This window comes from Lupinus angustifolius, chromosome LG19 (genome assembly GCF_001865875.1).
Source record: "Lupinus angustifolius cultivar Tanjil chromosome LG19, LupAngTanjil_v1.0, whole genome shotgun sequence".
NCBI classification, from domain to species: Eukaryota; Viridiplantae; Streptophyta; class Magnoliopsida; order Fabales; family Fabaceae; genus Lupinus; species Lupinus angustifolius.
In genome coordinates, this window is record NC_032027.1 from 2274156 (window position 1) to 2287846 (window position 13691).

Sequence of the window (13691 nt, forward strand, 5' to 3'; positions counted from 1 at the left end):
ATTATAATCAATACCAATAAGGTGTTGGTCTATTGATACAAGGGTCATAATCAGAATAACTAAAGATTAAAGTTTTGATTCATAGGAGTAACACTTGTTGTGAAAGACAATTCACGTAGTATAAAAGATGAAAAATATCAATTTCTTACCAAAAATTAAAAAATATCATATTTTTATAATCACATTTTTATCTAATAATTAGTAATAGTAGCACATTTTCTCTACTCCACCAAATTATCACCCCATATATCATTTGATGTAATTAATCATAAAAATATATAATTATTATACTTTTATCTTAAATATATTATTTTCAGAATATGGGTGATGCAAACTGAAAAAGATATTAATTTCTGATATGAGAGTGATCTCTTTATCCATTGAAACTTAAATGAAAACACCCACCTCCTTTGCGCGCTCTCTTTAATTTCCCTCACGCTTTTCAGCGTTAGGTTTTCACATTAGGGCCACAGAGTATACTAGTCTATTACTCATTCACCATCATTGTATGTAACTGTGAAATAATTGTAATGGCGAATCCATTTGAATTTCAATTATACGTATACAACGAGAACGTACTTGAAAGTGTAGGTCCAGCAGCGTTTGTAATCTCCGACGATGAAGAAGAAGAAGAAGATGAGGACGATGATGAGGACGATGATGAAGATTACGTCGCCGTTTTACCATCTTCTAGGGTTTCGGAAAATTGCGATGAAGAAGAGCGGAACAAGCGGCGTAGAACGGAAGTAGGAGAAGCTTCGTCTTCACCAATCGCAATTGAGAGCAGCCAAGGGAGTGAGTGGAGTCGCAGCGAGATTGATGGACTACTTTGTCCTATTTGCATGGAACCTTGGGTCAACAATGGCGAACACCATATCAGGTTTCTTCCCTTATCATTTAAAAAAAATTATTGAAATTAATTGAATATCTGTTCATTCTGAAATTCATGAGTTATTTGATTTACTATTTAGTTTTTTTTTTTATACCACCAAAGGTATACTTACCTTTTGAGTAAACAACTAATGCATTTCGTGGTAGGTGATTGCTCCTCTCAACAAATATCATTCTCTCAGGAATTGAACCCTTGACCTTTTGGTCTGTACATTATCAAAAATAGTTGATTTGGTCCCTAACTTTGCATGTTGTCTACCAAATTGACGTCAAACTAATTAGATATATGTCCATTGTCAAATCAATAACTTATTTTTTATTTACTTATTTATTTATTTGTGGATGAATGAATTCAGTTGTCTTCCTTTGTGAATTTGGTCCCAATCTTTGCACATTGTTAGTCAATTTAGTCTACGACTTTGCACATTGTCGGTCAATTGGGTCCTTGATGGAATTGATGTGAGAAGCCAAATAGATTGATAGTGTGAAAAGTCATAAACTAAGTTCCTTTCTAAGAAAAGACCAAATCGGACGACCATATCAATCTTAGAGACTAATTTTATGCTTTACTCACTTAAATAATTGAATAAATGTTCATTGTGAAATTAATGAGTTATTTGATTTTTTGTTGTGTGCTTTTTGGATGAATGGATTCAGTTGTCTTCCTTGTGGACACATATATGGTATGTCTTGCATCAAAAAATGGCTTCAACAGAGAAAAAAGCACGGCAAGGTAATGTTATAACAGCCCCAATATTCTCCACAACTTTTTATACCATTTTTAGACCTTGTCAATGATATAGGAATTCATTGTTAATTATGTGTATTAGATTCTTAAATGTTCTTTAATGGATATATTTGTGGTTCATGTTTAACAACCATCTAATTTGATATACACTGTTAACCATAAATTTATGCATGATTAAACAAGTATAACTAATGGTGTACAAAAGTGGTGCAGGATGATAAGTTTTTATGCTATAATATGATTGTAAACTACTTTCCAAAATTAATATACCAAATAAGAAATACTTGACATTCATATTTTGTGTGTTTTTTCCTCTAGTGTCCTCAATGCAATAGGAAATGTTCCTTGAAGGATGTGAGGAAGCTCTATGCTTCACGATTAGTTGCGGTTGATGAAGAATCTCAGAAGGTTGTGTCTATTTTATGTGCATTGAAAGTATTAAATTGAACTGAGAAATTAACTGTGTTGATTTCTCTTTTATTTTCAGAGGATTCAATCACTTGAGGCCAAATGTGCAGCCCTTGAAAGTAAGGTAGGATGCTGCTGATTGATTTTTCTCATTGCTTACTGTATTACTATGTTTATTTTTTCCTTGAAAGATAATAGTTGTCTAAGTTGTTTAGTTATTTGCTAGGGCTCTATATGCTTGTATTTCTTCCTGGCGTGTGGGATTGGATTCTGATGTAATGTTAGACTATATTCCAATTAATTTTTGTTAAGAAAATATTTCCATTATGTTCTTACTTCTTAGGGTGATGATTGGCACAAGAAAGAAGCTGGATGGCAGAAGAGAAAAGCTGCATTACATCTTCAAGTTCAGAAGCTTGCCGAGGTATCCTTATTTTTAAATATATAAGACACCTGCCTTTTGATCATGGCAGATCCATGATTTTTCAAAGTTAAAACATAGCACACTTTTAACATTAGACCTACTTTTGGTACTTGATAATATGTTATGTTATATGGTGTAGATAGATGATGCCTCGCCTAACTTAGTGTCATCATGTCATGTTTTCCAACAGCTTAGCACTATTTTCCCCTATCTCTACTTATTTAGAGCATGTAGGGTCACACCTTGCCACTGTTTACTTACGCCCCCTCGAATCATTGATTTAACATCTTTCAAGTTTTTAGTACTATCTAAATGATAACCATGTTGCTTTAACAATCCTTTTCATAGCTTTTTAACAATTTGATGATAAAAACTCAGGTGTTCGGTTTTACGAGCATCGGGGACAAAAATAAGCAGTAGTAATCATATTTGGTGATGCTGATCATATAAGCCTTTTATATTTTGATTCTTCTGGATGCTTGTATGTGTGGTTTTTAAAAAAAAATTATTTTCTTACTTTGGTTCTGTAGAAAAACATTTATTTGGAGCAGCTGCTAGTAGATATGCAGAGCAGGCAATCTGAAATTGGGAACAATGGCTCAAGCTTCTATGGAAAGGGATCCTTTTGCAATTTCGAATTGCAGGTATGACATTTTACCCTTTTCATATATACTTTAAATGTTCATGTATTTCATTCCTAGAAGGGGATTATTTTTACATATTTCCAGAATGTAATAAGCTTATTTGATTAAATGCTATTATACGGTTTAGTTTATTTCTGTTGAGTACTTGAATTATGTTTACATAGTTATTTCTTCCCTTTTAGAAAGCATTTGATCTGAGTGGTGCACGCGTATTTGATATGGACACTTCGAAGCAAATTATATTAGTTGCACAGAAGCCAAAGGTGATAGGTGGATTTCACACACTAACTAAAGTAAGATTTTTCAACTTTTAAATATTTGTGTGTATATGCTAACTTTGGCTTTAGTGTCTCTTTATGCAACGAAAGTTTTGTTTTTATGTTAACCCGGTTTTGTAGTTGAGCTTGATAGCTCCATTTGAGATGGAAGATATCTTACTGCCTTCCACTACAAATGGTATTAGAGATCTACATATTTCACCTTCTAATGGTAGCCTGGCCCTCTATGCTTCAGTAGGAAAGAAATTATCAGTGATAAGGTATGATTGCATTATATATTAATTGGTTTTATATGACATAGGAAAACTTGGTCATTGATGTAGTTCATGTTAATTTTTACAGCTTGGAGAGCAACAGTCCTGTTATAAATTATGATTTGAAGGTACAAGTTTGATCTTTTATTTTAAATTTGAAGTTAGCAGTAATGCAGCTAGTAGCAATAGTTATAATCACTATACTTTGTGGTTTGTTAAAACAGTATTTTGCTTGTACATGTATCTTCTTTCATTATTATAATTATGTCGAAGAAGAGAAGAGTATAGAAGGAGAGTGTAAGATAATAAGATATCCTCTTTGAATTACGTTTTTTTTTTAAATTGCTCAGAAGACAGCACTTAGATTAATCCCACTAAGTAGATCTAGCCGATCTTTTTCAATGCTTTCCATAGACAGCTCCTTTGAAGTACCCATTTGATGAGCACGACAAAGCAGTGTTTCCATAAAGGATGCCGTTGTAAGTGAATATCCTGAAAATTCTAGCAGTCCTCTCTAACTGTAGCCTAGGCAACAAATAACTGCAAACATAACATGCTGCAACAGGACATTGCTCTTTTTAGTTCTCCCAAAACTGCTACAATGACATGAGAGAATATTCTCCAAACTACATATACAAATAGTTTTTTATTACATTTTTTCTGCCTTGCAATACCTGTACTGCCCCCTCTTTGGGTTTTCTACCTCATTAGCATTGTATTTCAGTGTCCTGCTTGGTCATGCTCATGGGATCTCAACAGTTCACATTACTTATATGCTGGACTGCAGGTCAGCACTTTGGTTTCTTATTTATTGGATTTAGGAAAATCAAATACTAATCTTAATATACCTTCTCTGCAGAATGGTTGTGTCTCTGTGTTTGATATGCGCCAAACCGTGGGACCTGTAAAATCTTTATTTGGGTTGACTAGCAACCCTGTTCATACTTTACAATCACTTGGACAAACTTCAAGTCTTTCAGCTGGTGGTAGGACCATCCTATCTGCAGCTGCCATTGGAGTTTCTCAGTGGAACTTTGATTCTGAGGAAGGGTAGGCTGTTTTCATTTTATGGACATTAGCTTTATGTTTCCCCCTTGTTTTGTTAGTATTGCCTTAAAAAATTTCTCAACTGTTCCAGCAAACACCACCATCCATTATAAATTGCAATTCAATTTGGTAGACAATTTGCCATTTTCTTTTGGAGTATGTGTGGAGCTCATGTGTGTATAGTCATAAATTTCTTTTCAAGTTATGTTGAATTTAGATAGACTCTGTAGTTTTTCCAATGTCTGGACAGTTTGGTCCATCTTTGTACCTTTCCTCGCTCCCCCCTCCTTCATGTTATTTTTTAGAATTTCTTTTCATGGTGTAAAATCTTCCTTTTGTCCTTTATATTCTCAAATTGCGTTTTTTAGACTTATTTTGTTATTGACATGTTTCTTTTGCATTTTGGAATTCAAGTGTTGTTTTGTTATAAATTAAATTAGTTCTTAACTCTATCCAAACATGTTAATATTTTACTGGCTATTTAGAGCCTGATTTGGTTCTGTAATAGAAGTGGCAAATTTTTAAAGTAATCACCTGAAGTTATGCTCTATTTTTCATTCCTGTAATTATCTTTTCTAATGCTTCCTTCCTCTCTTTTATATGAAGGCCGTCTCTTGTTCCTAATACTGACAGTCAAGGAGTTTGTATATCACTTGCCTATTGCCCTAGCAGTGATGATGTTGTTGTTTCATACCGTCCGAAAGTTGACATGTCTATGGAAGTGCCTCTTTCTCAACAATTGCTCAGTCCTCTAGGTACTGGACAAGGAGTACAGGGCTCTCATGTATTGTTCAAGAGAGACGATAGTCACCATTTCCAAATGATGGGTTCCTCATGCGCCAATGTAAGTAAAATTCGACTACCAAAATGTGCGGTTGTTGAGTTAGAGGATCAGAGAAGATTGTTTGCTTGTGGAGATGAAGTTACTGGCGAACTGGTATTGCATGAGTTGCCATCTTTTAGAGTGCTTCAGCAATTCAAATTACCTGCTCATGCTCGTGATATCAAGTACTCACCTAGCCATGGAATACTTGGTTGTTTAAGTGAGAAAACATTGCAGCTTTTCCATGCCAAGTGAGGAAGGTATTTCTATATCTTGCAATTGCTATGTCACTGCAATTATTTGTGTTAGGATTTCAAATGATATTTGCTATATCACTGGAATCTTTAAAGGGGGTCACTAAGCCTATGCAGGTTGTGTTCTTTTCCCGTATTTAAGGGATATTCCTTTCTTTGTGCATTAGCGCGGTAATATTGTCTGACATTAGAGGGTATGCTTAGTAGTTTGGTATTAAGATAAAGAGTTTCATCATTTGTACATCTGAGAATGTATTTTTATTCTTGACAAAGTTGTTTATTGTTTTATTTTTTCTCTTCCATTCCATTTTCTCGTAGAAAATGTTCCAAGTCTGTGGGAAACGTATGTCTATGTCTGATGTTTAAATTTTTTAACTACCCAAATTGTAGGGTGTATAGAGTAAGCAGCTTCATTGTTATGCCTTATTATATAATTGTAAAAATAGAAGATTGTTTTGGGAACAAAAAATTGGATTGGTCATTACATTTATTTTCCTCAAATGATGAATAAGAAAACTTTCTTTATTTTATCCAAATTAAACAAAGTTGCATTTGTTTTTCAGCTATCAATGGTGGATATAATGATTAATTCCCTTTGCATAAACGGCGCCCAAAAGAAGTTGAGTTTCTTGTCCCTACTTACGCATCATCAGTGCCAGATGGCTAACGTCTTCTTTGTTGCAAATCGAGGACTCATCCTCCAACCAAAAACACTGGTAACAACCGGTACCATGATTTTTTTAAGCAATATAATATTTAAAATTAAATGGGTTAGTCAGGTTAATAACAAATAAAACATGGGTTCGTTAAGTTAAATTTATTGCATAATTATCCAAGTTAAATAAGCCGAGATAGAGATTTTTGTTTGATAGCCATGCCCAATGTACCATTTTTTAATAGTAATGGCAAAGTGGGCTCTCAAGCTTGTTTGATCTGTGCCTATAGCCTGTTTTGATTTGCTGGATGAATTCTCATGTCCATTTAAAATAGGCTAACTGATCATATATCGATAAATAAAAAATGAAAAATTCATAAAATTATATAATAAAAAAATTGAACAGAGAAGTTAAAGATAGAAAGCAAAAAAATTGAGCAAATCACATTATATAATTGTTTTTTCTAGGCATTACATTATTATCTATTAGAGTTTTGACTCTTTTTTATACCCTAAGCCTATTGTCTGCTAGATCGTCTAATAGAGTTGCCCTGCCCACAAAAAATTGCGGGTTACATGAGCGGACTCATACACATGGCCTGTTTTCCCACTATCAGTTGAGCATCGAAAAGGTACAGTCATGGCAACCTTCCATAACCACCTTTCCAAATCGAGGTGCAATCTTTCTGAGATATACACTGTAATACCAGCCTTGAAATAATGACCTCAAGAAAAAAAAGATAAGAGAATTTGAGGTAGAAAGAAACAAGTGAAGTCGCTGTCAATCAACGCACCTTCCTTTCTGGACAAACAAACCAACAACACAACCATACAATAATGTTGTTTTAATATTGGATAGGCGATAACAGCTTAATCTTGATATGTGACCGGTCCATGAATTTACTATAACCGTGGTAGCGTTTCTATGACTATAATCTAACTAACTATAATCACCGTGAAACCTTGTGATTCAGGTCCATTCATATAAATTCGTTCACCATGGATTTAATGCTTATAGAAAAATAAATTGTGTTTTGGAGTGTAAGGTTATATACCTTTTGTTTCTAAAAAATTGATTCAACCATGATATTCTTTATAGTAGACAATCTTATTCCAACTGTGAACATCCACAATATAGTGGCCAAAATGATTTTTTTTCAAAGAGCTAGTCGTTGTAGACAAAATTATATATATAAGTGGAACCTCCCTTCATGTATAAATTATTAGCGAATTCTAGTAATAGTGTAATATTTATGTATTGTTAGTATAAAAATTTATACATAATCAATACATCATTCCTTTATATTATTTTTTCTGAATAATCAGTAATGATTATACATGTATGATGGATGATGCAACGATAATATATAAAATTTATATATTGTAAAATGCATATATATTTTTTCTCTTCTAGTAAATATGGTTTGATGCAATTAAAGGTGTTTTTTTCTTTATTTTTGCCATATTGTTATTAAAAAAGTTCGGATTTGAACTATGATACCTACCAAAACCTCTTTTGTGTGTAAAACATTTCATTCCATCCTACCAAAACCTCTTTTGTGTGTAAAACATTTCATTCCATCCTTTTCACTCTTAATGATTCAAAAGCTCTCCTTCAACAACCTCATTTGTTTGATCTGGGCATTATGGTCCTCTGCTTTATGCATTATTATTAGCCTTCGAGCATCTTCAACAAGCAAATATGTGGTTTATTATTTAGAGGAAGAGTCACGTTTCCCTAGATTATATAGATTTCCTGTATATTAATTTTTAATGTTTATTACTATCTCATACTTGACACCTTTGTTTATGGCCTGGATTTCTTGGACACGTATATATGTTTGACAGTGTTGATATACCAAAAGTTTCAGTTTTTAATGTATCTATTTCTTTGTTTATGAAAACGTGAAGAACTCTTTTACCAATCACAGATATATTATGGGGGAATCATAATAATCTTCCTCATACTTAGTTTAACTATACTGTTTCAACAGTTATATTAATCTCCTCTTAGGGTGTCTCGTTCTATTCTCTAGGGATATGCTAAAGCTTGATATTTTGCTAAGGGTTTGTTCCAAGTTGGTTTTTAAAAATGGGGAAAAGAGAACTTGAAAGTTATCTTACAAATGTATTTCGTAGCTCTAAAGTTTTTTTCTTCCCTTCATTGCTCTCCAGTAACCAACTCGCAAATAAACTCTCAGCAAAGAATAGAAAAGTTGTGCATTTGATGCCCTTCAATCCTTTCAATAAATCATATTGACCCTTGGTGTCTTTGATTTACCAACATTCAGAACTTCACTGATTAAAAGACATGACAATTTGTTTCTTAGCAAATTCAAGGTAGGTATAAATTTCTGTGCTGTGAGTTGTACTTAGTAGCAGACTCTCCTCAAGATGGATAAAATTTGAAGGTTGGCATTAATTACTTGAAGCCCTATATGGTTGGTTGATATATGCAAATGCATTTTTTCGAGATATATGTAGTTTAGCATAATTTATACTACAACCTTAAATGGACCACTTTAATACTCTTATGATCAATTGAATAACAATCAAAATACTAAAAAAATCCTCATACACATGCTACTTTAGACCATTAACTAGTTCATTGATAAGGATAATGTTCTCTCACCATCAATGTCATTTATCCCCTTATCTAAGTTATGCGACCACTTTTATTAATATGTAACAAACATCTTCCCATTTATAATAACAATGTGATATTGACATTGACCACACAAGTTTTCGCTTTCAACTTTTCACAAATGACAACGACATTAAAAGATACTTATAAACATTAGAAGTTTAGAACTCAAGACTGCTACAATCACCGACTCATACATATTATTGGTCACTTTTTCTTTTTCTTTATTCATTTCCACTGTGTAACTTTTTTTCTTGGTCTACATCACAAATTCACAATTTACACCAAAACAGAGAAAAAATGCACATCCTCCAATTTTTCTCACTGCTAGATAGACTTAATTGGACAAGCAACCCCGTACACTTGCATGAATGTTGCTGTCATGCAATGGGTCCCATCTCAAGTCACTCCTCATAAAGTAAAAGACACTTTCAGAATGAAAAACCAAACAAAACAAAACAAATCACGAAGGAACAGTGTTTTGGGACCAACAACATTCCCACCCAATTTCACTTTATAAGTGATATAAGTAATTAAATTAAATCGATTCATGAATAATTCAAAATTTTGACGAGGAACTTATAATATTTCAAATTTTCAAAGACTAAATTGATCACACAAGCATCTGGGTGAACCAAAATGATTATAGGGTATCCTTAATCCAACTATGCTCAAGTAATAAAAAAACATTTATCTATGAAAGCAGTGTATATCACTTATAATATACAACTTCCACATATAATCTTTGTTTTGTTTTTTATTTCTTAATCAAATCCGTAATTATAATTCTCAAACCTTATAAATTTTAACCCCAGCACTCAGGTGTTTGTCTATGATCTCTTTTGGAATCTTGACAATAATTGTAAACCATGTGGTACCTTTGAACCCATCTCATGGCCCCATTTTGTTGTGGAGTCAACCCACCAGACCTATATGGTGATGCTGAAACTGGATGGCACCATCTAGGGGCATAAGCTGTGCAACCACTAGCTTTGAAGTTGGTATACTTTGCTATAAAAGGTTGGTATCTATAATCAGCTTTGTACTTTCCATCTTCAGTTGCCCATGATGATGCATCCCATATTGAACCATAAAGCCACATTGGTCTTAGTGGAAATGTTGCATCACTCTTCCTTGTGTATCTCCTTATTGGCACATCATCAACAAGGAATCTGAGACATTAATTGTTTAATGTCAGTAAAAGCAAACTATACAGACTTAAATATGTTCCTTAAAATATACTGAATTTTGATTACATTCTAAATAATTTATTTTTTAAGTTTTTGGTCCTCCAATTTCAATATAATGATGGGGCTAACATATGATACATGTCATATTTATCAGTTAGATTGTGAACCATGGTGTTGATACATCATCAACATAGATTAAAATAAAAACAATTAACTAAAGTAAAGACTAAAAACTAAGGACAAAAAGGAACTAAAAATCAAGAAAAATTGGGGACTGAAAGTAAGTTACCTATGTTTTCAGGAACTAAAAAATATATTTAATCCAAATTTATAAAACATGTTATAAAAATCATTTATAAGATTAATAAAATAATGTCTATCCCACTTATTTTCAGCTACATTACTTTTTACATCCATATATCATAACATAATGTTGATTTACTCGTCAATTTCTTTTAGTTTTAAATGGATACCTAAACAAGTCTTAAAAATTCATATGGGCACACATTTGATCTCAAAAAAATGAGAAGTCTTAATTTGATCCTCTAAACTTTCAAATATCTGTTAAATTGATTTTTTTTATAGAATAAACTTAGAGATGACCTAGTCTCTATCAATGACCAATGTGACCACCATTTAAACTTTTTGAGGGTTAAATTGAAATTTTCCATATTTAGGACGTCCCTATAATTTTCAAGGAGCAATTTTACTTTTCATTCTTTTTATGCCGACACAAATACCCCTAAAGTTTGGTTATTATAAGATTTACATTATGGTTGCAATTGTTTAATATTATACTTGAACTTTGCCTCAGTGGCCACGAAAAGAACAAGTATATAAATATATTGTTAATGTTGCTTTTAACTTTTTCATTGGTAGGATGTTATCAGATTTTGTTTACCACACACTTCTATGCCTAACTTTTTTCTGTGTCATTCCTGTGATATTAATTTCTATATGATATGCTAAACATGTCAGATCCGTATTTGCTTTCTAGCTTAATTTCAGAGAAAATGAGATTCTTTTCCATTCATTCATGTCCCAAAAATATTAATCAGTGTTTCCTAAAATGAGATACCTACTGATAACAACAACCAATCAAATCAATGCAGCAGCATTGATTTTCTTTAGTTATTTTTACTATCAAACTGTTAACGAGTTTAAGTTGTTTACATAACAATTGGATTACCTCTTGTCTACTTTAGCTGAAAAAGTATTAGTGCCTATCATGTCTCCTCTACTTTTTTGGGCTAATGTTCGAAATCTATTCAATTGCATACATAAACTCCTATTTTGATATTCTCATGTTGACTTTTTCACATCCCTATTTACATTCACTTTATAACCATTGATCAAATTATTTTTGTGTTGAAAACAATAGTCAGTAGTTATAAATACACTGAGATTATCTGTCTCCAATTGTGTCTCATTCATTATCTCAGGTCAATCACATATTATTATATTTTATAAATAAGAAAAAAAATAAAAAATAAAAAATAACATTCTGATCAATTTGATATAGGAAATAAGATATCATTCAAGATTTGATCTGTAGGTTATAAACTAAGTGTAAAAAGGAGGATATGGAATGATGTGAGAGAAACTTACATTATTTCCTTAGGACTCCACAGTATAGCATAGTGATGAAAATTTTTGGTAGGATCAAACCATAGATGAAATTTCATCTCTCTTCCTATAATCTTCCCATCACCACTCCCTCTTATATAAACATTGGTTTGCAAAGTATAAGGCTTTCCAAATGTGGTCCCAAGAAACTCAATGTCCACTTCATCATGAAAACCAGGGTGTGCTTCATTATTTGAAAGCTACCATTAATCAAATCATTATCATAAGTAATAGTAACATTAATAAACTAAACAACAATGTGTATGTAATATAAGCATCTAAAATATTCAACTTGTTCTTGTGGCATGATCTTACATAGAAAGCTGTTATAACTCCTGCAGTATAACCAGGTTGGAGCTTAATAGAAGCACCAAAGTACCCAGATCTAAATGGCCTCACTGATTTGAATCCACTCCCTGTTTTTACAAGAAACATAGCAATGAAAGTGGGTTATAATGCATTTCAAGTCTTAAAAATAACGATTTGATCATGACTCAGCCAGTAAGTATTCTTTCATGTCATTTAGAATTGTTGCAAACTATATAAACAATATATATATGTAGCACAAAGATAAAGTAGTGAAAGTAAAGTGAGACCAATTAATCAGATTAATATATACCTGAGGTTCTGTCTAGCCAAATTGTTAATGCATTTTGGTCTAGTCTTTGATGCTGAGGGCCCCAAAGATTTGTAAAACCTTTGTAAAAGCTTAAAGACCTGAATTTGGAACTTGGCCAGTAGCCAGGTGAAGGTGGCCAATAAGCATTGCTTGAAGGGACCATTAAGATTAAAATGGCAAAGAGAAAGAAAGACATAATGAAGTGTGTATAAGCAGAAAAGAGAATGGTTGTGTTGTTTATAAATGCAGTGTAGTCTCAGTGAGAGAAAGTGAGGTAATTAAAGTGTTTAAAAGTAAGGTGCATGCATTTGGAAGAGCATGGTAGTACTAAGTTTTATATAATTGTAAGAAAATCAGTGGGTCCCTAAAAAAGAATTAATGATGAAATTTTGGAGGGGTTAGAATATAGATCAATTATTAAGTATACTAATATTTATTTCTAGATCATAATAAACAAAAATATGTGGTCTTTAATTGTAGGATACTTGGATTTTGGATAACATTCAATTATACTTATTATGCATAAGACACTTAAGATTTTTTTATACTTTTTCTATTTTTTTCCTATTGCAAACTATTTTATTTTGTTTATCAACAAAGAGGTTATCTAATAGTTTAAGCTATGCTATATCTTTAGAAAAATCAAAATATTCATGGTTTAATTCTAATTAGCGATATTTGTTGGGAGGAACAAACACACCTTGAAAGGAATTAATTTCTTATTGAAAATGTGAGAATATATTCTTGGTAATATAAAATAAACTACTTTTTGTTTTTGCCCTGCCTCTCTTTAGGACAAAAATACCTGTTAGCTAGGTTGTAAAGCTTAAAAAGTGTGATGGGTCGCAGAAGGGGGTAGATGGGTGTGTCTTAAATGTGCATCTTGTATGATATTTTTTGTGTGGCTTTCTCATTAAATCTAGAACTGACTTGTACCTATAACTTACAGTGGAACATATTAATGTTCCATTTTTTGTATCACTTAATGTACTATTAATTTTAATTGATTGAAAAAATTAATTAAGTAATATAAAAGAGTGAAATATCATATATATATATATATATATATATATATATATACTCTCAAGTCATACATCTTCACCTAAGGCTACTAGCAAGGAGATGAAAGTAAATAAAACTTAAAAGAAAAAAATGTATAACATAATATTTTTACCTTTATATATAG

General features: G+C 32.2%; 2 protein-coding genes across 4 annotated transcripts; one reads left to right on the forward strand and one right to left on the reverse strand.

Moving 5' to 3' along the window:
* LOC109333606 (E3 ubiquitin-protein ligase RFWD3) lies at window positions 393–6703 on the forward strand. Of its 3 annotated transcripts, none has more exons than XM_019569121.1 (13): window positions 393–880; window positions 1549–1624; window positions 1958–2047; window positions 2127–2171; window positions 2391–2471; window positions 3002–3115; window positions 3298–3408; window positions 3514–3653; window positions 3736–3775; window positions 4372–4434; window positions 4507–4697; window positions 5301–5777; window positions 6335–6703. In XM_019569121.1, exons 1-12 carry the CDS (start codon window positions 531–533, stop codon window positions 5770–5772), a joined length of 1773 nt encoding a protein of 590 aa, XP_019424666.1. In that variant the 5' UTR covers window positions 393–530; the 3' UTR covers window positions 5773–5777; window positions 6335–6703. The 3 variants fall into 3 exon arrangements, with proteins under 3 accessions (XP_019424666.1, XP_019424667.1, XP_019424668.1); XM_019569122.1 differs by lacking the exon at window positions 6335–6703 and adding an exon at window positions 5889–5969; XM_019569123.1 differs by having other exon boundaries at window positions 849–880; window positions 1975–2047.
* LOC109333716 (probable xyloglucan endotransglucosylase/hydrolase protein 32) lies at window positions 9826–12820 on the reverse strand. The gene is made up of 4 exons (XM_019569274.1): window positions 12506–12820; window positions 12202–12302; window positions 11869–12086; window positions 9826–10242 (listed from the first exon to the last, which is right to left on the reverse strand). Exons 1-4 carry the CDS (start codon window positions 12699–12701, stop codon window positions 9876–9878), a joined length of 882 nt encoding a protein of 293 aa, XP_019424819.1. The 5' UTR covers window positions 12702–12820; the 3' UTR covers window positions 9826–9875.

Coding starts and splice junctions, on each gene's coding strand:
- LOC109333606 (XM_019569121.1), top strand. CDS start 531: ATGGCGAATCCATTTGAATTTCAATTATACGTATACAACGAGAACGTA. Junction 881..1,548: donor AATGGCGAACACCATATCAG/GTTTCTTCCCTT, acceptor GAATGGATTCAG/TTGTCTTCCTTGTGGACACA. Junction 3,776..4,371: donor TTATAAATTATGATTTGAAG/GTACAAGTTTGA, acceptor ATTGTATTTCAG/TGTCCTGCTTGGTCATGCTC.
- LOC109333716 (XM_019569274.1), bottom strand. CDS start 12,701: ATGTCTTTCTTTCTCTTTGCCATTTTAATCTTAATGGTCCCTTCAAGC. Junction 12,303..12,505: donor TTGGCTAGACAGAACCTCAG/GTATATATTAAT, acceptor TTGTAAAAACAG/GGAGTGGATTCAAATCAGTG. Junction 12,087..12,201: donor GAGTTATAACAGCTTTCTAT/GTAAGATCATGC, acceptor GATTAATGGTAG/CTTTCAAATAATGAAGCACA.